Source organism: Molossus molossus, unplaced genomic scaffold (assembly GCF_014108415.1).
Source record: "Molossus molossus isolate mMolMol1 unplaced genomic scaffold, mMolMol1.p scaffold_m16_p_14, whole genome shotgun sequence".
NCBI classification, from domain to species: domain Eukaryota; kingdom Metazoa; phylum Chordata; class Mammalia; order Chiroptera; family Molossidae; genus Molossus; species Molossus molossus.
This window is the reverse complement of record NW_023425349.1, coordinates 34372502-34398247: the sequence shown is the minus strand read 5'-3', so window position 1 is coordinate 34398247 and position 25746 is coordinate 34372502. Positions and strand designations below refer to the sequence as shown.

The following is a 25746-nucleotide window of genomic DNA, read 5'->3' as shown; positions in this document are numbered from 1 at the left end:
AATTGCACTCAATTTTGTAACAAATTGGTCTCTGATCATAACTCGAACAATGTCTTTGACCACTGGCAACAGTAAATCCTCAGTCAGCAGTGGTGTGAGGTTTCATAGCTTTGGTGATTCTGAGTGCCACCAAATATGAAGCTTCAACGGCTGCTATGTTTTGTTTGTGCTACTTACCACCAGTGTCAAGTCTGGCTTTCCTGAGTCCATCACCTTTGCTTCTAAAATAATTGTATTCTTGCTGGCAAAACATGGATATTTGTTATCAAAATGGTGTTTTAGTTTGTTCGGCTTCATAGATTCGGCTGATAGAACTTCGTAACAAATAACACATTGCAGTTTCTCAATTCCTGCTGTAATTATTGAGGTAAAATCATACTGTAAAAAATCCTCACTATACTTTCTTTTCTTAACATTCTTCTCTACACGATCCATTGTCACGGGATGGTTAGCTAATGAACATAATATAGAATAATAGCTTTAATAATACAAAAGATGATACATGGTATAGTTTAGTCAATATAGTTCATTAAAATTTTCTATGATTCACCATTCTCTGTGCTGTTGTTTTTACATACCTGTTACTATCACAAGGGGCAGTATTCACATCATCCACAGCTGAATATAAAAAGACCGATCAGCATCCAGATTAAGTTCCCATGTTACAGATATATATATTTTTTGCAGTAGTTGATGATTTTACAGCACATGATTTTACATTTACCTAGTAATTATAATTCATGAAGTGTCGTTTTACCTCCTATACTGCTGCTTTCAACACAGTAGCTGCTTTTAACAGAGTAGCTGCTTTTAACAGAGTAGCTGCTTTCTACACAGTAGCTGCTCTCTACGCATGTGTGACTGGTTCACATAAGTACATTATGGCGCCAACCCTGTCACATACACCTGTATTTGTACGGGGTGTATGTGATGAGGTTGGTGCGATGATGTCATCACACTGGGTACTCGTATGTGGGCGTATCTGCATGTGAGCAAACCCGCCTGGAGACAGAAAGAGGAGCAGTGTCTCGGTTCCTAAGACCATTGGAAATATGTGTTTTCCAATGGTCTTAGATGACCCCTATGAAAGGGTTGTTTGACCCCCAAAGGGGTCGTGACCCACAGGTTGAGAACCACTGTGTTAAGGGCACGTACCTCAGTTGCGGTTCGTCCCCGGCCCCAGTTGGGGTCGAGTGGGTGGCAACTAGTCGATGTCTCTCTCTCTCACATTGATATTTCTCTCTCTCTCTCTTCCTCCCGCTCTACCTGAAGATAAATGCAAAAATGTCCTCAGGTGAGGATAAATTAAAAAAAGAAAGGAAGGAAGGAAAGGAAGGAAGAAAGAAAAAAAAACAGAGTTCAGGGATTCAGAGATCCTATTCCTGGCCACCTATTTTCCTGTTACTTCTGCTTCCTTGCATATATACAGGATTTAACTTCTTTGCTATATTGCACTTGTGGTCAGGAACTAATTGCAATTTTTAGCATAGCTTCTAATATTTAGTAAACACTCAGCAAAGTTTTATGGAACAATTGCTTAAAAGTATGAAGTAGTATTACAAGGCCATAAGTAATTGGCTACAAAAGAATGATTAACATTTGTAATTGAAAATAGTTGCCATAGGACTTTAAAGTAGGGAGCAGACCCTTTGACTTAGGGTGATTAGAGAAGTCTTATCAGAGGAATTCCCAAAGAGTACTAAGTCAGCAGTTATTGTCAGGAAATGTCCAAGAAATAAAATAATTTGATCTTTGAAAAATGGAAATCAAAGGATAACTTGCTTTCTGTGTTATGTTCACAAGTATATGTCATTAGGGGATCCATGGCTCCTTGTAAGTGGCAAGTTGTATTCTTTCTGTAAACAATGCATCTGAGATTTACCACCATTCCAGAACAGGCACACCCTGATATATAGTCATAGTGTGTAAAATAAGACTTCTTGAAGCCAAAGGGAAGAGATAAGTTGTAGCAAATAATCTTCCCCAATTTTTTAGGCTTTTGCTTTCCTTTGCTGATTATCATCTTCAAGCATGCTAGGGAAATGTGTTTATCTGGTTCACACCTGAGGACATTCAGACATGAACAACCAAAAATGAGGAAGGGCATTCCAGATGACAACCAACATCCTAGAGCATTTCTTGTGAGATGAGATAAAAACTGTTTACTGGTTTTTCCCTAAAACACTCTTCCTTCTTGTGTTTTGCTATATCTTTCCCTCCAAGTTCTTTTCATATTTCTGACAGTTCAATCTTTGTTTCTTTCTTTCTTTCTTTTTTTTTTTTATCCTCACCCGAGGGTATTTTTCCATTTTTTGTACAGATAGAGTGGGAGGGAGAGAGAGAGAGAAACATCGACGTGAAGGGACACATCGAGTGGCCGCCACCCGCACGACCAACCAGGGCCGGGGACAAACTGCAATTGAAGTACGTGCCCTTAGTGGGAACCGAACCCGGGTCTCTCCAGACCGCAGGCCGACGCTCTAACCGCTGAGCCAAACCGGCCAGGGCTGTTTCTTTCTTTTAAAAAAAAATGTTTGTTATTGATTTTTTTTAGAGAGAGAGGAAAGGATAGGGAGATAAAGATACAAACATTGATGAGAGAGGCGCCAACATTGATCAGCTGCCTCCTGCACGCCCCCTACCGGGGATTGAACCTGCATGTGCCCTGACTGGGAATCGAACCAGTGACCTCTTGGTGCATAGGTCAACGCTCAACCACTGAGCCACACCAGCTGGGCACGTTACCCACACACTGATGAATTTCAAATTGCCATCTCTACCTCAGACGTCTTTTTTGAGCTCCAGACTCATATATACTGTTGCTTATAGATACTGACACCAGAAGTTTCATGGGCACCTTTTATAATATGTTCAATCTGTACTCATTGTGTTTTCTTTCTCCTTTACCTCATCCCTGTATGCCCTTTCTCAGTAAATGGCACTACCAACTTCCCAAGCACAAACTCTAACACTCTTCTCATGGGTCTATGCCAAATGCTGTAAGATTTTTCCTATAAGGTTATGAACTCCCTAAGGTTAAGGATTTTACCTTTTCATCATGCCTAGTATAATACCTAGGTACTTAATAAGTATTCATTTATTATTTATTAAAACTTTAAAAAAAAATTCTCAAAAGTACTATATTTGTTTGCTGGGGCTGCCATAACAAAGTAACACAGACTGGGTGGCTTAAACAACAGAAATTTCTCATCTTACAGTTTTGGAGGCTAGAAGTCTAAAATCAAGGTGTGTCAGCAGGGTTGGTTCCTTCTAAGGACTGTGATGGAAGGATCTGTTCTAGTCCTCTTTTTTTGATTTGTAGGTGGTCGTCTTCTTCCTGTGTCTCTTCATATTGTCTTTCCTCTATGAATATCTCTATGTCCAAATTTCCCCTTTCCATAAGGATACCAGGCATATCAGATTAGGACTCACCTTAATGACCTCACTTTAACTTGACTACCTCCGTAAAGACCCTATCTCTAAACAAGGTAACATTCTTACGTACTCAGGGTTAGACTTTAACATATGAATTTGGGGGGAACACAGTTTAACCCATAACAGACACCAAGGTAGGCTTTACTGTTTTGGTTCTAAATCTTGTTTTCTGATAAACACTTGTTAAGATTTTTAGCCTCCTCACCATACTGGTTTTTACTCTCTGATAGCACTCTTGGCAGTGCCATATGGAAAGAGAAAGGAAGGATGGCACATTCAATGTGTGTAAGGAGCTTGGTTTGACCACACTTAGGGAATGGGAAGCTGGAGCCCTCTAGACATGGACAGGTCAAGAAAGAATTTGAATAATATGCTAAGGAGCTGAGAGCAGTCACAGAAGGATTTTAAGAAAATGAGTGACAAAATCTACATTTTAGAAATACTCCTCCAGCAAATTGTCAAGAATGGATTGGGAATAGGGAGGGGTGATGGGGAGGTGCTTCTGGAGGAAGGGAGACTAGGGAGGTAGAATAGTTTCCATGAACTCAAGTGAGAAGTAATGAATCCTAGACTAGGGGTTGTAGAGAAGGGGACAGATTTTATAGGTAGTAAGGTAAAATAGATTAGACTTGGTGACATGAGATATGGAGACAAAGGGTTTTGTAGGGGGTTCTATCACTAGATGGAGAATTAGAGTATAGGGATTCCAAGGATTTTACATATGAGCAGAGAGGTCATTTCTGTGTGTGATTTATTTTTTTTTTTTTTTATCCTCACCCGAGGACATTTTTTTCGATATTTTGTTCAGATAGAGTGAGAGGGAGAGAGAGAGAGAGAGAGAAACATCGACGTGAAAGCGACACATCGAGTGGTTGCCACCCACACAACCCAACCAGGGCCGGGGACAAACTGCAACCAAGGTACGTGCCCTTAGCGGGAACCGAACCCGGGTCTCTCCGGACCGCAGGCCAACGCTCTAACCGCTGAGCCAAACCGGCCAGGGCTCTGTGTGTGATTTATATGGGTGACCTCCAGTACCAACATAAACAACAGGCTTTCCCCTGGCATTCTTTGATCTCCAGGCTAAGTCTGGCACTCTTTCCTGACTCATCTAAGATGAGTGCTTCCCTTTCTCCCCACCATGATTCTCTGTTACTCTGTCAGAGATCCCCACCTAAGGATGGGTCTCCCTTAGATCTTCATGTCCCTTTGAACATTAGCTGGCTTCATATAACTCAGTGCCTCATATCAGATATTTTTAAATATATGGAGAATCCTGTATTCTGGCTAGGGACATGTTTTGAAAAGCTTATAGAAACAGGACCCTACACCAAGAGAATTCTCTTGATTTGGGTTTAGAACTGGAGGGGATATTTGCTCACTATTAAGCCAGTTAGAACATAGTCTCCTTTTAGTACAAGAGGTTCATTTTCCCCATGAAATTTCAAGTTTTAGATTCCCATTGGAGAATCCTCAGCATATGGCCCCTTGGCTTCCTTGGGGTATAGAGACTGAGGCAGGACCAATGCATTTTGTGGATTGGACTGTGACACATATAAGCAAATACTAGTTCAGGGTCAGCCTTAGACCTAAATCTAGGAGCTGTGACTTTTGACCAGGTATGTGGGAGGGGAGGAAACATGTAGATTGCTTTGATTATGAGTGTTTAATTATTTGATCTTGGGATGGAAATGGGGCCATGCCTTTGTAGGTACAGGCTGGAAACCTAACAACTGAGCTGGCTGGTCCTGAGAAGTTTATCAGCTCTTCGTGTTCAAGTTTTTGCTAATAGAGATGGTGCTTGACCTAATTGTAGGACTGAAATTTGTCAGTTATTTGTGACTCCTTAGGCCTGCCTTGCAGCTTGTCAGGTCTGATTTAGGCTGTGTAGCAGCTAAGTCTTTGCACATCAGTTAAGTCAGCCATCTCTGCTAGGCTCATCATTCCCTTAGGGTGGCATGTTCCTGAGGGAGAAAGAAGAATCATCTTCCATTGCCCATCATTCTCTGCTGCATGTAATTTTTGAGTCATTTATGGAAGGCATAAGTCTACAGGGGGAAAAAAGGTGTTTCTCAGCCACCAAAACAAACCATTTTTCTTATGAAACAGGTCCTAGCCTCTTCATGTTGCTTCTGGCTTCACTTAGTGGTAGAAAAGGAAAAGAGTCACAAGCTTATTCCTGCATAAGTGGACTTGGATTCCACCTATCCTTTCCAACCTGCATGTGTGATTGTCAACAGTGGGAGATAAGGTAGGCACCTGCTGGTCCTGACCCAGCTATTGCCTGGCAGTGACACCTGAAAAGGCAGGCCAGGTATGGAGCAGGCACATTTTGCTTCTGGACCAGTTGTATCTGGCCCCAGGGAGACTTACACTGGTGCGTATGAGATGGGAAAATTGTGATTGGTGAGCCAGCTCCTCTTTCAGTATCCCTGTGACATCACTGAAATGTTTCAGCTGAAGATGAATTCTGTGCGCCAGGTGGTCTTCTGACTAACCCACCCATTCAGTTCCCCTTTAGAGCTCCTGCAGCTCTGAACCTTCCCACAACTCTGCGTGAGTGTCAGTGTCTGTCTCATGGTGAATTTCCATCTTGACTCATCTGTCTCTAGGCAAAGATCCTTGCAAAGATTTAAATTGGGAACCAGACCTTGAGAATGTCTGTTCAGAGTATTGTACAGCTTCTGGATAAATGCCTTTTCCTTCTTAACCCAATCTGTTTTTCCAGTTCTGCCCAGCTAGTTCTTAAACAGCCTTGCTTTGAGTAAGCTTCCCAAGTGAGGTAGGTATTTGTACTATTTCTTACCTCTAAAAAGCACCCCCATCCTTTTAGCCTGCTCAAGATTCACAAGAACCAGATCTACTGTGACAAGGGGGCTGCAGTGTTGCTCACACAGCTCAGGAAACAGAAATTGTGTGCCTATCCCAAAAGGCTAGTCCACTGAGGAGGTCTGATTGTTCTTTGGTCATATGATGTCTGGTACTCTTTGGGCCCTGTTGAATGGTGGCAGAAGGAGCCCTGCTTGTTTACCAGAGCTTATACTGACTGCTATTTCCCACTTTCCTACTTACTCTCCTTCTTGCTTTTGCTGAAACATGGGAAGGTGGAAAGATACAAAAGTAATTTATGGTCAAAGTCATGACTATAACTAGAGATAATAGATTTATTGTGCTTTGTGTGCTAAACACATCTTCTCCTGTCTGCGCCTTTGTTTATCTGGAAATCCCAAGCTGCTTAGAAGATGTTTCAGTGGGCTGATGGACATATTAACCTCTGGTATAGCATCTAAAGGCCTCAACCAGGTCCTGGAGCCACTGGTGGATGAGGCAGAAAGAAGTATCCTAGCTCTGAGGATTTTCCACAGTCTTGAGATTTGAACTTCTCAGTCTAGGAAGCCCAGATACAAATCTAGTAATGTCAGCCTCTGCTCTGGGTTCTTTATGAGTGGCTGCAAGGACTGGGGAGGGAATTCTGACTTAATCAGTCTTCCCTGTATTTCTTATTTTAAACACTTTACCTCTTTCTCCTGGCTGAAATATGGGAAGCTCCACACTAAATTGACTGTGACTTCCATGGAAATGTGACAGTTTTCAAGATTTCTTTTTTCCTTTCTGTATTTAGATGTGGCTGTAGTTGCACTGTCAATCCATATCACTTAGCTCCTGACTGAGTTAGGAGGTATTTGCTCTGCTGTCAGTGTTGGCTGCATAATGAGGTGGATGGTTAAGAAATGGTTTGTTGAGCATGTCTTGGAATCTAAATTTTCTTCCTTGGTTGAGGGGGAAGCAGTGTTACTGGAAGAAGGCAGTAGGGAGGCAAATGTTGGCTCTGGAATCAACACTTTCTCCTCAGAATCTTAGATAAGCCAAATAAATCATTCTTTTTTAAAAAATATGTTTTTATTGATTTTTTTTAGCAAGAAATGAAGGGAGAGATAGAAACATCAGTGTGAGAGAGAAACATCTTTTGGCTGCCTCCTGCACGCCCCCCCACTGGGGATGAGCCATTAACCTAGGCATGTGCCTTCACTAGGAATTGGACCTGGAATTGAACCAGGACCTCTCAGTCCATGGGACAACGCTCAATCCCCTGAGCCACATTGGCTGGGCAGGAAATCATTCTTAATGTAAAAGTTTGTTTATCTACTAAATAGGGCTGCCTGGTTTGCAGTGACAGATTCTAGACTGACTACCTGATTCCTGGATAATAGGGCTGTATTCTATTGTGGATTGTCACAAGGAGTGTTGCAGGGCAGCAGAAGGAGCAAGATTGAAGAGCCTGGTTTGGGCATGCTGGGTGAATCAAACTTGCCCATCTGCTGTTGGCCTCAGAAAGTGGGGGTTCTTTTCTCATTACAACAGGCTCAGAGATGGTAGAATAGGAGTGGTTTCACTGGTCTGTTATTGGATGATTGGAACTCTGTATTGAGAATTCTGGGTTTTTTTGGGCTCAAATAGTGTTTCTCCTGTTCTGTAGTTGCAGATTAGAAAGGGGTGTCATGTATTTCATGTATATGACATTTTAGGTTCTAAGGCTTCAAGAGTCTGTGGCTTATGTTTGGCATCATGTTGCAATGAACAACTTGAGTGCTCTTTGGAGATAAGGACATTCAATTTCCTGATGAATGCTATCTAGAATTGTTGAATTATTAGGAATTGGGGCCATGTGAAAGCCACCTGACTAGCAAGTCTCTAGGGAGACAAGGATGTAACTGGCAAAAGAAGGACTGGGAAATTTGGGACCAAGATACCAGGATCTGCCCTGGCCAGTTTGGCTCAGCGGTTAGAGCATCGGCCTGTGGTCCTGAGAGACCCGGGTTCAGTTCCCGCTAAGGGCGCGTACCGCGGTTGCAGTTTGTCCCCGGCCCTGGTGGGTTGTGCGGATGGCAGCCACTCGATGTGTTCCTTTCACATTGATGTTTCTCTCTCTCTCTCTGTTCCTCTCTCTCCCTCCCACTTTACCTGAACAAAGAATGGAAAAATGTCCTGGGGTGAGGATAAAAAAAAAAAGATACCAGGATCTTGAACCTTAGACAGCTTTTGGTCAATGTGCTATCACTTTAGATTACTTGCTTCCTAATTCTGGATTTCAAAACAATTTGTGATCATGAGTTCTACAGTAGAGGGTCCATCTCAGCCCACCCTACTTCTCTCCAGTCATTGCCTTGGCATAGCCTAAAGGCATTCTTATTTTCCAATTGCTTCTCTTATAGTGGTTCAGGAAAAACATGGTGCTATTTGATAATAACTGCACTTGGCACTTTACCTATTCACAGCAGATGCAGACAGCAGTTTATATACATACCAAAACAAACGAAAATAAATGAAAACAAACCAACCAAAGAATAAAACCTAGAGCTTATCTCTGTAGATGGGAAGACGCCCTTTGTATTGTGCTCTGGCAGTTTCTTGCTGTGTTCTGTCTTCCCTCTGAAACTGGGAGCTCCTCAAAGTATAGGCCTCCTTCTTCTGTGTCTTTATATCCTGTAGACCCGACATGAGAGAGGTGTATAGGCAGGGGAGAAGAAAGGAGGGGGGAGAAAAATAGGGGAAGAAATGGGGGAGGGGAGAGAGTAAGTTCTATATTTAGCAATAGGGAGAGACACTCACCAAGGGTGTGTCAGTGAGCTTGCTGGAGAGGTTTGTGTGTGCGTGAGTGTGCTGGAGAAGGGGGTGTGTGCTCCAGGAACGTGTGAGGAGGGCTGGTGCCCTATGGGAGGTTCAGGCAGGAAGCAGCTGGAGAGGAGGAGGAGCAGCAGCAGGAGCAGTAGCTGCCCTGCTTTCTGTCTCAGTCTCAAAGCCTGGAATCGATTGAGTTAGAATTCCACATCCAGTTGAAGTTTGGCTGCTATTGCCTTCAGCAGGCTAGTCGTCAGAATCCCCCTCAGCAGAAAGGTGTGGACCAGATTGGATTCCTAGATTTGTAGTCAGCGAGGCTCCTGCCCAGCCTTCTACTGAGAGGATTTCTCTGCTGGGCATTGTTCCTATCATCAACTTTGCACCGTGGAGCCAGCCAGCTGGGCGCAACTGAGAATAATAGCTCCTTGGCTCTGTTTGTTGGCTGGGCAAGCAGCCGTGCTGTGGCTTAGAAAGTTCATCCTGTGGCTTCTTTGTCAAACCAAGGAGTGCTTCTGAATGGATTTCCTCTTAAAGACAGCACTTGCATTCTAAAACTTGAGTATTTGTGGTTTTAATTTTTTAATTTCCTTAACTCTTACTTTGATTGCAGCAGTAAGGTAAGTGGTATTGAGTGTATGACCGACTCTGAACAACAAGCAGGGACAAAAGCAAAACGTTTGTGGGTGGAATATGGAACAGCTATATTAATTATGTAACTGCTTGAGCCAACTTGCTGGTGGGGGTCATTATAATGAGTGAAAAATAGCATATTCAGCACTGAGGATAGAATCTTCACATGCATATGTTTATATGCTGATATTCTGACCATCCATTCTTCCTTGGTACTCTCCTATATGTATATAAATAACCCCCCCAACCCTCTGGATGTGTGCATACTTGTATATAAATAATCTGTTTCTCACTCTTAATATGTTCATATGTTTTTGATAACCTGTTCATACTCTGTGTGTGTGTGTGTGTATATATATACTCATTCATTAATCTTATATGAATATACACAAGCCATCTCTCCCTCCACATGCATACATATATAGATAGCTGTTCCTTTATCACATAAATGTTTGCACATACTCAGGTAACTTTCCTATTCTTGTGTATATTCAGAAACCTTTCCATTTTTCATATGTGTGTATATACTGTCCTCCTGTCTAATATGAGTATTAATTCTTCCCTCTAATGTGTGCATATGCCACATAAGTAGAAATGTCATCTTGCGTTTTCTTAGTCTTAAGTGTGTACACACATGCATAATAGGTAATATGTCCATTTGTGTAATGAATATGTGGTAAAAAGAGCACTAACTTTATAGATTGAAGAGCTTCTTTTAAATGCTAGTCAGAGTGACCTTAGTCAAATCATTTAGCCTCTCTAAGCTTTATTTTTCTTATTTGTGAAATCAGAATAATAATTTTTCTCTCCTACCACACAGGGTTGTTGTGATGATAAAATAGTATTCATATAAACTAAAATTCTAAACAAATATAATTTTACTATTGTTACATGCCCCGTAGTGTAAATTGTGCAGGATAACATACCTTTGACCCAGCTGCACTGCGATTATGTTCTTATCTGTGAGAGAAGGTATAGTTCTGTTGAAATAACTAAGTTTATCCTTTGGTTTTAGCCACAGTATTCGAAAGAAGCTACTTAGAGCTACAAAGTATCTAGAAAGGGACAGGTCGAGAGAGAGAAAAAGTCTCATCCTTTGTAGTTTGGGGTCTTAATACTTCGTTCTTTGTAGCCTTGCAAAGTATTGAACCTGTCACAAAATGGAAATAAGCTGCTTCCAGCTGGGATCAGAGTGATCAGGTAAAAAGATGAATGAAAGAACAGAGCTTTCTGATGCCCTTGAGATGACAGTCTGCTCTTTGCAGTGAGCATCTGCTGCCAGGTTTTGAAGGCTCTCCAGAGTGTCCTCTGCCCCTACCTTCTAGACCTGTGCTGTCCAGTATAGTAGCTTCTGGCCACATGTAGCTGTTGAGTACTTGTGGGGTGGCTAATCTAAATTGAGATGTGGTGCAAATGTAAGATACAAACCAGACTTCAAGGGCTCACTATGAAAAAAGGAATCCAAATATTAAAATTAAGAAAAATGCTATGATAGCCAAACAAACTACTACCCCATAGGCTAGGTCACAATGTAGTATTCTCTAAAGGACTCTCCTAACATTTTCTGATTTTGTATTTTGGTTCTTTTTATTCAGTGGCAAGATTTTTTGTTTGTTTGTTTTGAGCACCGTATGTGCCAGGCACTATTTTAGATGATAAGGAGACAGTCATGAATAAAACAGAGTCCCTGTTCCCCTTTTAGGATAGAGAGGTAAGGGAGAGACAGATAATAAACAAGCAAACAAAAAATGATCGATCAGGTGGTGGTAAGTTCTGTGAAGAAACTATAGCAGAGTAAGGTGATAGAGAATGTAGGGTTTTCTTTGGGAGGGGGGTTGTTTAGGGGCTAGATTCCTGCTCACGTACCTTATTCTATTTGCTCACAAAAGCCATAAGGTAATAAGGAAAATAGAGAGCATGATATGTGTTTTAAAAAAATATTATTCTGACACATGTTAAAGATAGTAAAGCAGACTTTATTCAGAGGGACTATTATATTGGGGTATTGTAATAGGGGAGAAAGATTGAGCCCAACTCTGAATACAAGGAAAAGTGGGAATATATAGTCAAGAGCATGGGTGAGGGTAAGTGAATGAAAATTACTAAGAGGAAATATCAAGAGTAAAGAGGAAATATCAAGAGTAAAACCCATTTGATAGGATTTTTGCTGGATGCTGGCTAGGGTAGTGGGATAAGGAATTTGGTCAAATATCAAAGGTGGGGAATTTTCACTAAACTGATCCAGCAGGATTCTTGCTAAAACTAGACTACACAGAGCCCAAGGTCAGGAGCCTAGTCAAAAGAGGACTCAGAGCAATCTGACCCAAGTTTGGTTCAAGAAGAGAGTCTTTGTCGCGAGTATTAGATTCTAGATACATGTGTATTTATGGTTTGTTATACTCTTTGGTGTAATAAGTAATGCTGTACATTACTCGAGGTTCTCTCTTCCCTCTTGGATACAATGCTTGAAGTTTCCTTTCCTTTACAATGTCCAGCTTTTGGCCTATAAATGGGGTTCCTTATAAAGTTGGTGAGGAGTGGGGGTGGCAAGTCCTAGAAGCCACAGTCCTTACTCTGCATTTGAACTAGGGCATTCTTTTATTCCATTTGGCTAATCTCACTCTTCATACCTTGTGACCTGATCGTTTTCTCTGACTAGATTCTCTGTAAGCATTAACTCTTTCCTAAAGGTTAACATTCATTCCTGTGGACTCCTACCTGCTATGGCCCTAGAAATCCATTCTTCCCTTGGCCCTGGCCTGGTAGTTCATTTTGTTAGAGCATTGTCCTGATATGCTAAGGTTGCAGGTCGATCCCCAATCAGGCACATATAAGAATCAACCAATGAATGCATAAATAAATGCAACAACAAATCGGTGTTTCTCTCTGTGTGTGTCTCCCTTCCTCTCTGTTTAATAAATAAAAATGTAAAAAAAAATTTCTCCCACTGTATTAGCCATATAACATAATTGATAAATGGCTCAGGAATGATCTGACCCCCTGGGGAGGAAGTGGGCTCAGAGCTCTTGGCTTTCTGCCTTCTGACTTTGTTTCACACAAAGTGAGAGGCTGCTTGATATACACAGAGTCCTCCTGGCCTGTTCCTAGAGGTTGCCCAGTTGTTTTCTCTAAGGATTTTCATTAGAAGCAATTTTACAAGGAATACTCACATTTCTAATCATGTTTATTTGATATGTCAGAGAAAAATAAAAGAATCAGCCATTTCAGAAAACTGAAGGTTTTTTTTCTCCTTGACTTTGGGTAGGCTGACACTAATGCACTGTGCTTTAAGGGGTTTACTCCTTGCCATCGTTCTTAGCTTTGTGTTTTTGAAGCTTTACTTTTTTTGATTAATTCACTTAGTTTTGATGTGTTTGCTCCCTCTTCAAACACAGATAATCCTTGAAAGGTGTGCTTTATTTTTCTAATCTTAGGCATTCCTTAGAAAAAGATTGCAGAAAGGTATGGTCATCTTTGAGAGTGTATGTATGAGATTTGGAGAGATGACGAGAGTGGATAGGCCAACAGGATAGGGCAGAGTAACAGGACTGGATAGGTACTAGAGGAAACGAGAGGGCCAGGTTTGAGATGGGTGGACCCCAAGGCTTCCTTATCCCATCAGCTGAAATATTACTTCTCAATGGCCTTCCCTGTCCAGGTTTCACTGGGCCTCTCTCTGCCTTCACATTCCCATCCCTATAATTAAATGCTTGCTTTTTTTTTACAACTTCTATTATAACATGTATCACTTTATTTTATAATTGTCTATATGCCCATCTCCCTTTCCAAACATTAATATATTAGAGAACAGGAACTATGTCTGATATCCCTGGCATATAGCTTATTGCATGGCACGTTGGTTAAATTGATTTAGAGATCAAACTGTCCTTTTTATACATTGGCCCCTATTATTTTATTCCTGTGGAAAGTAGTAGTAGTAAAGAGAAGCTGGGGAAGGAGGTGGCCTTGAATTAGGCCTGCTGACCCTGAGGGTTGCTTTTTTAGCCCATTCTCTCTTCTGGTATCCTATTGGATTCTGAGCAGAGTGGCTGGTTGATCCTCTGGGCATCACATTGAGCTTTGTCTTCTGCTTCACAACTTAAATATCTAGATAATTGAGTACATTTTGTGCTTTTAGGGAACTCATATCCCCAGGAGGTGATTTTTAAGTTCAGAGTTCATCCACAATGACTACCAATTCAGAAGAAGGTCTGGAGGATTTTGTTTGTTTAATATGGAAGCAAGGTTCTTTGTTTGGGGCTGGGAGGAGTTGATATGGCAGCTCTATTGGAAATTTCCTATTTATCAGTAACATAGAAACCAAGCAGCTTTGCCTTCCATTCTTCAGGAGACCATAGGAAAGGGCTCTGAACACATGGCTGTGCCACTTACCCTGTGTGGCTGGCTAGCAAGTGTTATAGGCACTGCTCTCTTAGAGGGGACACCTGGCAAGATGTCCAGGAAATTAGACCAAGACTATCTAGAGTACTGATCTGAGGGGCGGAAACAGATATGCCCGAAGTTAACCGACCTGCACTGAAGCAATAGAAGGAGAGTCGCTTCATTTTAGTTCCTGAGAAAATGCCTTGGAGGGCCTGGAAATGAGTTCTGGGCCTCACCAGCATTAGAAAGAAAAAACTTACCTTCTATAGCTATTTGCCCCTTACTTATGTTTTCAGGCTGCCTGAGGGAGGATGGCAAGTCTCTTGTCACCTGAATGAAATATTGGGCACTGAATGTTTTGCTTCTCTCTTTTCTTACCTTAAAAAAAAAAAAAAGAAAAGAAAAGAAAACTTCTAGCCCTGGCTGGTTTGGCTCAGCTGTTAGAGCCTTGGCCCAAGGACCAAAGGGTCATAGGTTCAATTCCCAGTCAAGGGCACATACCTGGGTTGCAGATTCAATCTCCATCCCCAGAAGGGGTGGGTGCAGGAGGCAATCAGACAATGTGTGTCTCTCACATCAATGCCCACCCCCCATCCACACACTCTAATGGAAAAAATATTCTCAGGTGAGGATTAAAAAAAAGAAAGCTTCTAGAAGAGAGTAGGACTAACAAAGAATATCACTCTAATGGTGGGATTCCTGGCACTGCTGTAGACCGTTAGAGAGACTGGGAAAGGTAATGGTTTGGGGCTGGGATAGAAATCATGGTTCACTCAAATAATACTATTTAGGTGGCTGAATGCTTAGCTTAGATGTTAGTTTCCCTGCTTCTTTGTCTCAGGGACTTGCCATGCCAGTGATAATAACACTGCAGTGCTTAATAGTTAGTTCACCAATTACCAGTCTCACATTTTAGCTTTATAACATTCCTACTTCCCCCTTTTACAGATAAGGAAACTAAGGCATAGACAAGTCAAGTATTTAATCAAAGGGCACTGGTGAAGCAAGACCCAAACTTAAATCTCTAGTCTCAGTCTAGTAGAACTTATTCATAGCTTTATGTGGTCATACACAGAGCTTTCATCTTGGTTCAGTAAGCAGTCTTCCTCCTTGAGACAAACTTGAAAGGCTAATTGCCAGCTCTAGCCCTTCTAGGGCCAAGGTGCATTAATACCTTGCACAGTTGGGGAGAAAAGAAAGGAGTGGTTTTGGAAATACAAATTTTGTACTTGTTGGAGGAAAGAAGGAAGAATTTTGCAGTCAGTCCTAGAATTGGGGGCTGTGCTGCTTAGGCAGCTGGGCACTAAACCCAAGACCCAGGAGTTCTTACTATGAATATAGAGCGTGCTCTCTCTCATACACAGACTAGATTTAGTTGGCCAGATCTTGGCCCCTTGAGACATTGGAGTAAAGCAATAATGTTGAAAAGGCAATAATTAGACCTCCCCAGTGCCTCACAAGATGGGTAGAGTTCTTAGATGAGGAATTCCTAGATGAAGTAGAGTTTTTAGATGAGCTAGAAAGAAGGGAAGAAATGAAATGGGAGTTAATCTAGTTTCTGTTTTCTTGGTTCTTGGCCTAGTTATTTCCAGTAAAAAGGGTCAGCTTCATCTTTATTCCAAGTCTTGTGACTTGTCCTTCTGGTTTTTCCTAGTCTGGCAGGCACAGTGCTTTTAACTTTTAGGTCCACAGACCATAAATGGTGTGACCTTTCCTGAAAGTGAATTGCCGTGTGAGTTGTCAGTTTGTATTCTTCACATGCAGTTTTCCCCCTTGGGGGTTAGTTAACCTGAGTCCTGGAAAAAGAGGCAGGTGTTTAAAAGATTTAGAAATCTTGATCAAATCTAGAAAATGGGGAAACCATCTCTGGTTTTACCCTTACCAGAATAACCCAGCAGAGCCAGAGTATTCGCAGTTCCATGCATTCCTGTGCTCTTTGCTTTCCTTTTTGTACTTTTCACTCTGCTTCTTCCCTACATTCTGCACATTCCAGTAAAAAGAGAATGGATGTCCACCCAACATAAGGTAACAGTCATCTCATCCTCTGTAGTATAGGCACCAGTAGCTTAGGGAGTAGAGGCAAGACTGGTGGCAGGTCTCTCTTTACCTTTTTGGAGGATAGCAAAGCACCCTGGAGTCCTCTGTGATATAATCAACTCCCCTCCTGGAGGAAGATGAACCAAGATGAAAGCTCTGTGTATGACCACATTACAGGCCAATTAGAGGGTTAGAGCAACCTTCTGTTACTATAGGAAAAAGAGGCAGGAGTGGACAGTGCTGGAAAATCACTTCCCCTGGTGCTCTGAAGAAGGCATTAGACCAGATGCTCAGTGGGCCGGGAAAGCCAAACCTGTGTATTGACCAAGCCCTTGAGGACTATTAAATGGAGTTCAGGACTCTGACTAAGCCTGAACCTCTTTCATCTCCACCTGTGAGCCAATATATGCGTGCCTTTGGCCACCTGGCCCTCTAATCCAAACATGCTAAATGCCTCTTGAGTCTGGACAGTGAGTATGCCCACACTGTGCTACCTTATTCTAGAACTAAGCATAGAAAACCTTTTTTTTCCCTCCAAGTTTTAAATACTTGTCATAGTCCTTTCTCCTGTGAAGGGTTGCTATCACTTTGTGCTATAACTACAAACAGAAGTGAACCTTTGAGTAGCTGAGCCTTCACCAGACAACCAACCAGGAAAAAAGAAATAATAACATTCCACGTCTTGTTTTTGTCATTCATTGTGTATGTGACTTGAACTTTGGTAGTTCAGCATCTATTTGTTCATTCCTAAGCCAGACTCTAGTGTTGAATTTTGTAAAGATTCAGTTACTCATTGACCTCACCCCCACCTACTTCCCAGGAGTTTGTCTCAATCCTGATGCCTTTGAGTACTTACCCAGTACAAAAAGACTTGATTTGATTTTACATCAGTACTCTGATGGGAAGCCCAAGGAGAGAGAACTGATTGCCTACAGCCTTTAAGGCCAGCATTGGGAGACAGGTCAGAGTTCAATTCCACAGTCTTAGTTGGTAACATTCTTATTCCTCCTTGAAAGTTTGATTCAGGTTAAAATTATCCTGTTGCTTTCTGACCTGAGTGCACTATTTTCCTTTTTCACTAGCTGCAGGATAAGAATCAAGCCAGGATCCCAGGGGCATGTGCCAGGTTTGGAGACCACACATGGGACCATTCCAGGCAACACTGTGGGCTAAGCCCAAGGCATCAGCTGGCAATAATTGCTAGAAGTAGCCTGAAAAGAGCAGGACAGGGTATTGCCTTCCAAGACAATCTCTAGTAAGCATCCTAACCAGAAATAAAAGGAAGAGACAGAGAATCCCTCAGACCCTGTAGGAGAAAAATGAAGCGATTATTGCAAGAGTCAGAGGAAGAAATCATGGTTACCTTGGGACCCTCCTCCAGGCTTTCCTCAGATAAGGCTAAGGCAGAGACTATGTGTGGCATCAAGGGCAAGTCCTCAGGCCCTGCTGAATCCTTATCAGAGGACAGCTCCCTGTCTCCTTGCTGTGGGTCAACAGCCTCAGCCATTGGTGGGGATAGAGACGGAGGTCTGGCCCAGCATTGTGGCTTTGGACAGGAGGCCAGCAGCCCTCTCCTTCTGGTCTCCACAGCCTGTGCCTCAGGGTCTGACTCTCAGGACCTCTCATCTGCCAGTATTACCACCAACTGTCAAGAGCCCTTAGAGAAGAATCAAACCAAACTCCTTTTGTCCAGGGGCCAAGGCTGGAGCTTTGAAGAGCGAGAGCCTTTGGGGGATGTAGTGGACTATATAATCAGAGAGCTGCAAGGCATCAGTCGTCTACAAACTGAGATTGCTGAGCTGCAGCAGCACCTGAGCCAAGTCCGGGGTTCAGTGGATGAAGTCTCTAGCTGTGTAGACTCAGTTCTGAGTGAAATAGAAGGCTTACAGGTGGGCCGCAGCTCCCTGGCCAAGGTGTGTATAGGAAGAAAGGCCCAGGAACCCCATGTGGACAGACTCGGTGAGGAAGCCATTCTGTATTTGTATGGACTTCCTGAGCAAGATGGAGAAAATACCATGGAACTAGTACACAGCTTCCTGGCTAAGCATGTCTGTTTTAATGGCATGCAGTGCAACAGATACATCAAAGAGGCTTACAGGGCAGGCAGTGCCCAAGCCCCCAGACCCATTATTGTGAAGCTTGCCCATCTAGAGCATAGAGACTTCCTCTTGCAGAAATCTATACTTTTGCAGAGTGTGGGGGTCCGGATTGCCACCAGAGAAGAGCCAACCTGGCTACAGTGCTGTAAGTATTCCCAAAAGGAGTCTCTCTCATTTTTGCAACAACAACTTCAGGATCACAATTCAAATTCTTTAATCCCAGACCAACCAGTTCTTCAGCTCGAAACAGGAGACAGAGGACCCATAAAAGGAACATATCAAATGAGGGCCCAGACTCAACCTAGAGAACTTTTGACCCCTGAGCAGCAAGGCCTTTGCTTCCCACCCAAGAACAATTTAGCAAAGTCAAGTGATTTGTCTAATCCAGGGGATAAAGTAAAAGGAACATCAGAAACATCCCAAGTCATCAGTGGCAGCTGTGGTGAACTGACAGAGAGAAAGGCTTCTCTGTCTGCCCTCCATCAAGTTGAGGAACCTTCCCTAGTGTTAATTTCAAAAGAGGAGGATTCTGGGAAATTCCAGGTTTTCAAACAGTTTTCAAGTCAAGGACTCAAAGCATGTGAAGTAGCAAAAAGAGAAAACAACTACAGTGATAAAAGTGAGGCCAGCATCTGCCTGTCACTGTCTGGGTTGCTGAAGACAGAGGACAAGCTCCTGGCCTGTGAAACTGGGCTTGATATTCTGAGCTCAAAGCGGCTAGAGGACCTTTTGACAGACAAGTCCAGGACATTTGCAACTCTGAGCTCTGACAACATGATGGAGCAAATTATCATTGGGTCTGAGACTTTCAGTGACATGGTTCATATTGACTTGAATGAAGAGGAGGAACGTGCTGCTCAAGTCCTTAAAGATGTCTTTGAAAAGTCCTCTTGTGGTGTGGGTGGCTCACAGGAGGATGAAGATGTAGAAATTAAGTTTTATACAAGTAAACTGAGCCGAGCAATTCACCACTTTCGTTCAGCTCTGCAAGGAGTGTTTCAGAAGCTGGAGAACACTGGGTCAATCAGTTCTGAAGACCTGGAAAGCAATGAGAGTTGTTCCCAGTCAGAGAACAATGATAGACTTCTTGGGACAATGAGTTCAGGGGGTGCGCAGGATTTCTTTGTGGAGAGCCCTGGGAGTCAGGGCAATGAGAGCTTGCTCAGCGTGGTCTCTGACAGAGTGGGCATCTCCACACAGGGAGACCAAACCTCTCAGGATCCCAACAACTTCTCGCTGGCTTCTCATAACTCACCTCTTACATATTTATTGCCAGGTTTGACTCTGGCTCCAGGTCTGGAAAGTGAAACTTGTTCCAGGCCTGAATCTCCCAAGCAGGGCAGACTAAGTTTAGAGCAAGTGTGTGCAGAGACCATCTACCTCAACAAGTGCATCAACAATTTTAAAAATGTTCTAAAAGAGAAAAGACTGAGGCAGAAAAAACTTTTGCATGAACTGGTACAGAAGGCAAACCATCTCTCGGTAGAAGACATGCACTCAGGTATTCCGAGTCTTTATTTAATGGGACCACAGCTGGGTATGGCCTTCATATGGCCAGCATAAGTCCTAGCTTGGTGGTGAGTTTCACAAGGTAATGGGGAGGTTCACAGCTTGAACCAGTCAAAATTACTTGAGTATAGATTTTAAATTAATCCTATGGGAATTAGAGTGAAAGAGTTTCTAAAAGCAACAGGAAAGAGTTCCTGTCCCTGAGGAACTTATCTATGGGGCAGCAGCAGGTGGATGGGTGGGTGGGGCTTTAGAGAGTGCATTTTCAAAAGAGGGAGGAACATCCGGGCAGAAGTAGTTTACAGCTGTAGAACATTTAGGATATTCTGGTGTAAAGCAGGTGCTCACAGGTACTAAAGGGGCAAACACAGCCCTGGACGGTTTGGCTCAAAGGTTAAAGCAGCGGCCTGTGGACCAATGAGTTGTGGGTTCGATTCCGGTCAAGGGCACGTACCTCGTTTGCGGTTCATCCCCTGACCCTCGTTGGGTTGTGTGGGAGGCAACCAGTCGATGTGGCTCTATAACATTGATATTTCTCTCTGTCTCTCTCTCTCTCCCTCCCTCCCACTCTATCTAATGATAAATAGAAAAATATCCTCAATTGAGGAATGAATGAATGAATGAATAGGCTAACACAACCCTACGTTGCATTTTAATATTATTCTCCAATGGTTTCTTGTTGAGATAAGATTGCCCTCCCCCAGTAGCTAATGGGGGGCTTCTCCACCTGGTAGGCCACTCTGGGAATTTCTGTTATCCCCATCTGTCTTCTTCCTAGTACTGGACTTGACAACACAGAACCTTATTTCCAACTTGGAGCTGTCCAGGAACTGCTTATAATGCTGACACAAGAGTCCGACTCTGTCCTCTCCAGGTCATATTCCCATTCTTCCATCTCCAGCTAAAGGCTGCTCACCTAAGAACTGGAGAATAGAATGGTTTTGACTACAGGGATATGAGAACATTTTTCTAGGCAGTATGGAGACACGTAGCTTTAAAATTACTTCCCTCAATCAGAATTAAATTTATCCAAAGAGCAGATGCTGTATTCATCCAGTTTTAAATGAAAGTGGAGTTGTCCTCTCTTATACATATAACCTGATTAATCTTTCTAAGGCAAAATTAAAATTATGAAACATATTGTGTTGGCAAAGGTGTGAGGAAATAGGTACTCACACATTGCTCGTGGGATGGGAGTGTAAATTGGCATTACCCAAGGAAGGCAGTTGGCAAAATTTATCAGAATATATGCCCTTTGTGCCCCAATACCACTTCTAGGAATGTACCCTGCAGGTATTTTTTTTTTTTTTACATGTGGAAGGGACATATGCTTAAGGCTGTTTTTGAAACATTGTTTTTAATAGCAAAGATTGAAAACAACCTAAGTGTTCGTTAAGAAAGACTGGTTAGCCCTGGCCGGTTTGGCTCAGAGGTTAGAGGGTCGGTCTGTGGTCCAGAGAGACCTGGGTTCAGTTCCTGGTAAAGGCACGTGCTTTGGTTGCAGTTTGTCCCTGGCCCTGGTTTGGTCATGTGGGTGGCAACCACTCGATGTGTCCCTTTCACGTCAATGTTTCTCTCTCCCTCCCACTCTATCTGAACAAAATATCAAAAAATGTCCTTGGGTGAGGGAAAAAAAAGAAAGAAAGACTGGTTAAATAACTTATTGGTATGTCCAAACAATGGGATACAGTACCACGTAACTATAAAAAGAATGAGGTAGCTTTTTACTGATATAGAAAGATACCTAAGCTAAGTTGACATGTGAATAAAATAAGGTGCAGAAAAATATGTCTAAGATGCTCACAGTTTTATAAAAAGGAGAGGGAAAGAATACACATGGAAACCCATAGTGTCTGTATATGTACAGAATATGTAACAAAGATACATAAAAAAACTGATATATAATTGTCCATGGGATAAAGGTATTAGGTGAAAAAACTAACGGGATGAGATTTTTCACTGTATACTCTGATATTTTTTAGAATTTGAATCCAGTGTTTGTAATATCAAGTCATAAAATTAAATTAAAAATAAAAACTTTAAATCATGTCACATTTCTTTCAAATATACCTAGAGCTGCTCTTTATAGCTTATCAAAAAGTCTAAATTCCTTCACTTGGCATTCAAGACCACTATAACTGACCTCTACTTTACATTTCCAGACTATCTCCCATAGTTCACTGTACTGCACCCAAAAGGAAACTTTGCTGTCTCACAAATTTGCCTTATACTTTCTGTTCTCAGCATATTCACTTATACATACTTCCTTGTAGACCAAATTGTTATGTTCACCATACCCACCTAGCAAAATTTACTCAATTCTTCAACATACAGCGAAAACATCACTTCCTTCAGGAAGCTTTCTATAATTCCTTACCTACAAGGGATTTCTCTCCTTAACTTTACGGACCTTTTTTCTCCCTGATGATTTAGAAATGATTACATAACAGCAACAATAGAAACAATAATATCAAAGAAGTACTTTCTTACTAACTCCTTGAACCTTGGCAGGAGTTGATGTTTATATGAGCACCCAGGATACTTGAGTCTGACTCTTCAGCTTGCAAAGTTTCCCTTCTGGGCTGACCTCCTTCTGACCAAGGTGGGAACTTGGGGTACCTGTGATAAGCACGTTGTAGCAGCAGCAGTGATAAAGAGAAGAAGAAAGTTTTCTGAAGCATCAATAAGAAAGTGAGCCAAAGTTCTGGGTCCTAGCCAAGATCCTGTTTGCAGAGGGAGTGATAGCATCCCTTAAATGATGAGTCCAGGGCCATTCCATAGAGCAGAGGCAATAGAACAAGGTAAGCACACAGGCCAGCCTCTGACTCTTGTTATAGAGTCCACAAGAGCAGTCATCCTAATCTGGTAAACTGATACAATGTAACAGTGGCTGCTACCACAACAAAACATTCAGCTTTCTTCACTGCTCTGCTTAAGACCTTTTAGGCCCTAAACTTACTAGTAGTAGCTCATCATTAATTTGGGTTCCTATTTGTCATCCTTTTTCTTCTTTAGGGGGAAATATGTACCAGACACTGTTTTTGTTGTTGTTGTTGTTGTTGTTTTGCATTTTATTTTATTTATTTATTTTTATAAATTTTTTATTTATTTTTTTGTTACAGATATTTTACCTTTTTTACCCCATTGGCACCCCCCACCCCACCCCACCTCCGCCTCGTCCCTGGATTAGTTGTCCATGTCCATTGGTCATGCATACATTCATATAAGTTCAGTGGTTTATCTCTTCCCACCCCCCCTGCTGAGGGATGTCAGTCTGTGCCCTACTTCCATGTTTCTGGGTCTACTGTATTCCTCAGACTGTTATGTTTATTATATTCCGTATACAAGTGAGATCATGTGGTATTTGTCTTTTTCTGCTTGGCTTGTTTCACTTAGGATAATACTTTCCAGGTCCCTCCATGGCGTCTCAAAGGATAAGAGATCTTTCTTTCTTACAGCTGCATAGTACTCCATTGTGTATATATACCACAGCTTTTTTATCCATTCGTCTACTGATGGACACTTGGGCTGTTTCCAGATCTTAGCTATTGTAAATAGTGCTGCTATGAACATGGGGGTACATATATTCTTCCTGATTGGTGTTTCAGGCTTCTTAGGGTATATTCCTAGCAGTGGGATCACTGGGTCAAATGGAAGTTCAATTTTTAATTTTTTGAGGTAACACCATTTTAATTTTTTGAGCGGCTGCACCAGTCTGCATTCCCACCAGCAGTGTATTAGAGTCCCCTTTTCTCCACACCCTCGCCAACACTTGTTGTTTGATGATTTGTTGATGGCGGCCATTCTGACAGGTGTGAGGTGATACCTCATTGTTGTTTTAATTTGCATTCTCTCTGATGATTAGTGATGTTGAGCATTGAGCATTTCTTCATATGTTTCTTAGCCATTTGTATGTCCTGTTTGGAGAGGTGTCTATTCAGCTCCTCTGCCCATTTTTCAATTGGGTTCTTTGTCTTGCTTTTGTTGTGTTGTATGAGCACTCTATATATATTGGAAATTAACCCCTTATCTGATACATCATTGGCAATGATGTTCTCCCATACAGTGGGTTGCCTTTCCATTTTGATGATTGTTTCTTTTGCTGTGCAGAAGCTTTTTAGTTTGATGTAGTCCCATGTGTTCATTTTTTCCTTTGTTTCTGTTGCCTTAGGTGATGTATCAGTGAAAATTCTGCTCCGTATGATGTCCGAAATTTTGTTGCCTACATTTTCTTCTAGGATTTTTATGGATTCACGGGTCACATTTAAGTCTTTTATCCATTTTGAGTTTATTTTTGTGTATGGTGTAAGTTGATGGTCTAGTTTCATTTTTTTGCATGTAGCTTTCCAATTTTCCCAACACCACTGATTAAAGAGGCTGTCTTTACTCCACTGTATGCTCTTGCCACCTTTGTCAAATATTAATTGAGCATATTGCCTTGGGTCCATTTCTGGGTTTTCAGTTCTGTTCCACTGGTCTATATGCCTGTTCTTGTGCCGGTACCAGGCTATTTTGATTACAGTCGTTTTGTAGTATAACCTGATATCTGGTATTGTGATCCCACCTACTTTGTTCTTCTTTTTCAAGATTGCTGTGGCTATTCGGGGTCTTTTTTGGTTCCATATGAACTTTTGAAGTATTTGTTCTAGTTCTATGAAATATGTCGTTGGTATTTTGATGGGGATTGCACTGAATCTATAGATTGCTTTGGGTAGTATGGACATTTTAAGGATGTTAATTCTTCCAATCCATGAACAGGGTATGTGCTTCCACTTTTTTATATCTTCCTCTATTTCTTTTTTCAATGACCTGTAGTTTTCTGCAAATAGGTCCTTTACTTCTTTGGTTAAGTTTATTCCTAAGTATCGTAATTTTTTTGGTGCGATGGTAAATGGGATTGTTTTTTCAGTTTCTCTTTCTGTGAGTTCATCATTGATGTACAAGAATGCCGTCGATTTCTTGACGTTAATTTTGTATCCTGCTACTTTGCCAAATTCATGTATTAAGTCTAGTAGATTTTTGATGGAGTCTTTAGGGTTTTCTATGTATAATATCATGTCATCTGCAAATAATGACAGTTTCACTTCCTCCTTTCCAATTTGGATCCCTTTTATTTTTTCTTCGTGTCTCATTGCTGTGGCTAAGACTTCCAGTACAATGTTAAATAAGAGTGGAGAAAGTGGACATCCCTGTCTTGTTCCTGTTCTTAATGGAGATGTTTTTAGTTTCTGTCCATTGAGTATGATGTTGGCTGTAGGTCTTTCATATATGGCCTTTATTATGTCAAGATATGATCCCTCTATTCCTACATTGCTGAGCGTTTTTATCAGAAATGGATGCTGGATTTTGTCGAAGGCTTTTTCAGCATCTATTGATATGATCATGTGGTTTTTATTCTTCATTTTGTTTATGTGGTGTATCACGTTTATTGATTTGCGAATATTGTACCAGCCTTGCATCCCTGGAATGAATCCCACTTGGTCATGGTGAATAATTTTTTTAATGTATTTCTGGATCCGATTTGCTAATATTTTGTTCAGGATTTTGGCATCTTTGTTCATCAGGGATATTGGCCTGTAGTTTTCTTTCTTCGTAGTGTCTTTTTCTGGTTTTGGAATTAGAATTATGCTGGCCTCATAGAACGTGTTTGGAAGTCTTCCTTCTTCTTGACTTTTTTGAAATAGTTTGAAGAGAATGGGTGTTAGTTCTTTTTTGAATGTTCGGTAAAACTCCCCCGTGAAGCCATCTGGGCCTGGGCTTTTGTTTGCTGGGAGATTCTTGATTACCTCTTCAATTTCCTTAGTTGTTATTGGTCTGTTCAAGTTTTCTATCTCTTCTGGGAATAGTTTTGGGAGACTGTGTGTTTCTAGAAATTTGTCCATTTCGCTTAGATTGTCAAATTTGTTGCCATATAGTTGTTCATAGTAGTTGTTAACGATCTTTTGTATTTCCGTGGTGTTGGTTGTTACTTCTCCTCTTTCATTTCTGATTTTGTGTATTTGGGTTCTCTCTCTTTGTTTCTTGGTGAGTCTAG

General features: G+C 41.7%; 1 protein-coding gene across 4 annotated transcripts in view; it reads left to right on the top strand.

Moving 5' to 3' along the window:
* The window catches only part of UNC13B (unc-13 homolog B), a 260259-nt gene that overhangs the window by 174996 nt on the left and 59517 nt on the right, over positions 1-25746 (top strand). Inside the window, exon 1 of one of the 4 annotated variants that reach the window (XM_036260524.1) lies at positions 17424-19704. The exons of the other annotated variants lie outside the window; for them this stretch is intronic. Coding sequence (XP_036116417.1) covers positions 17424-19704 — 2281 coding nt within the window. Of the gene's footprint in view, positions 1-17423; positions 19705-25746 lie in introns of those variants that run through there. 4 annotated transcript variants of the gene reach the window in all.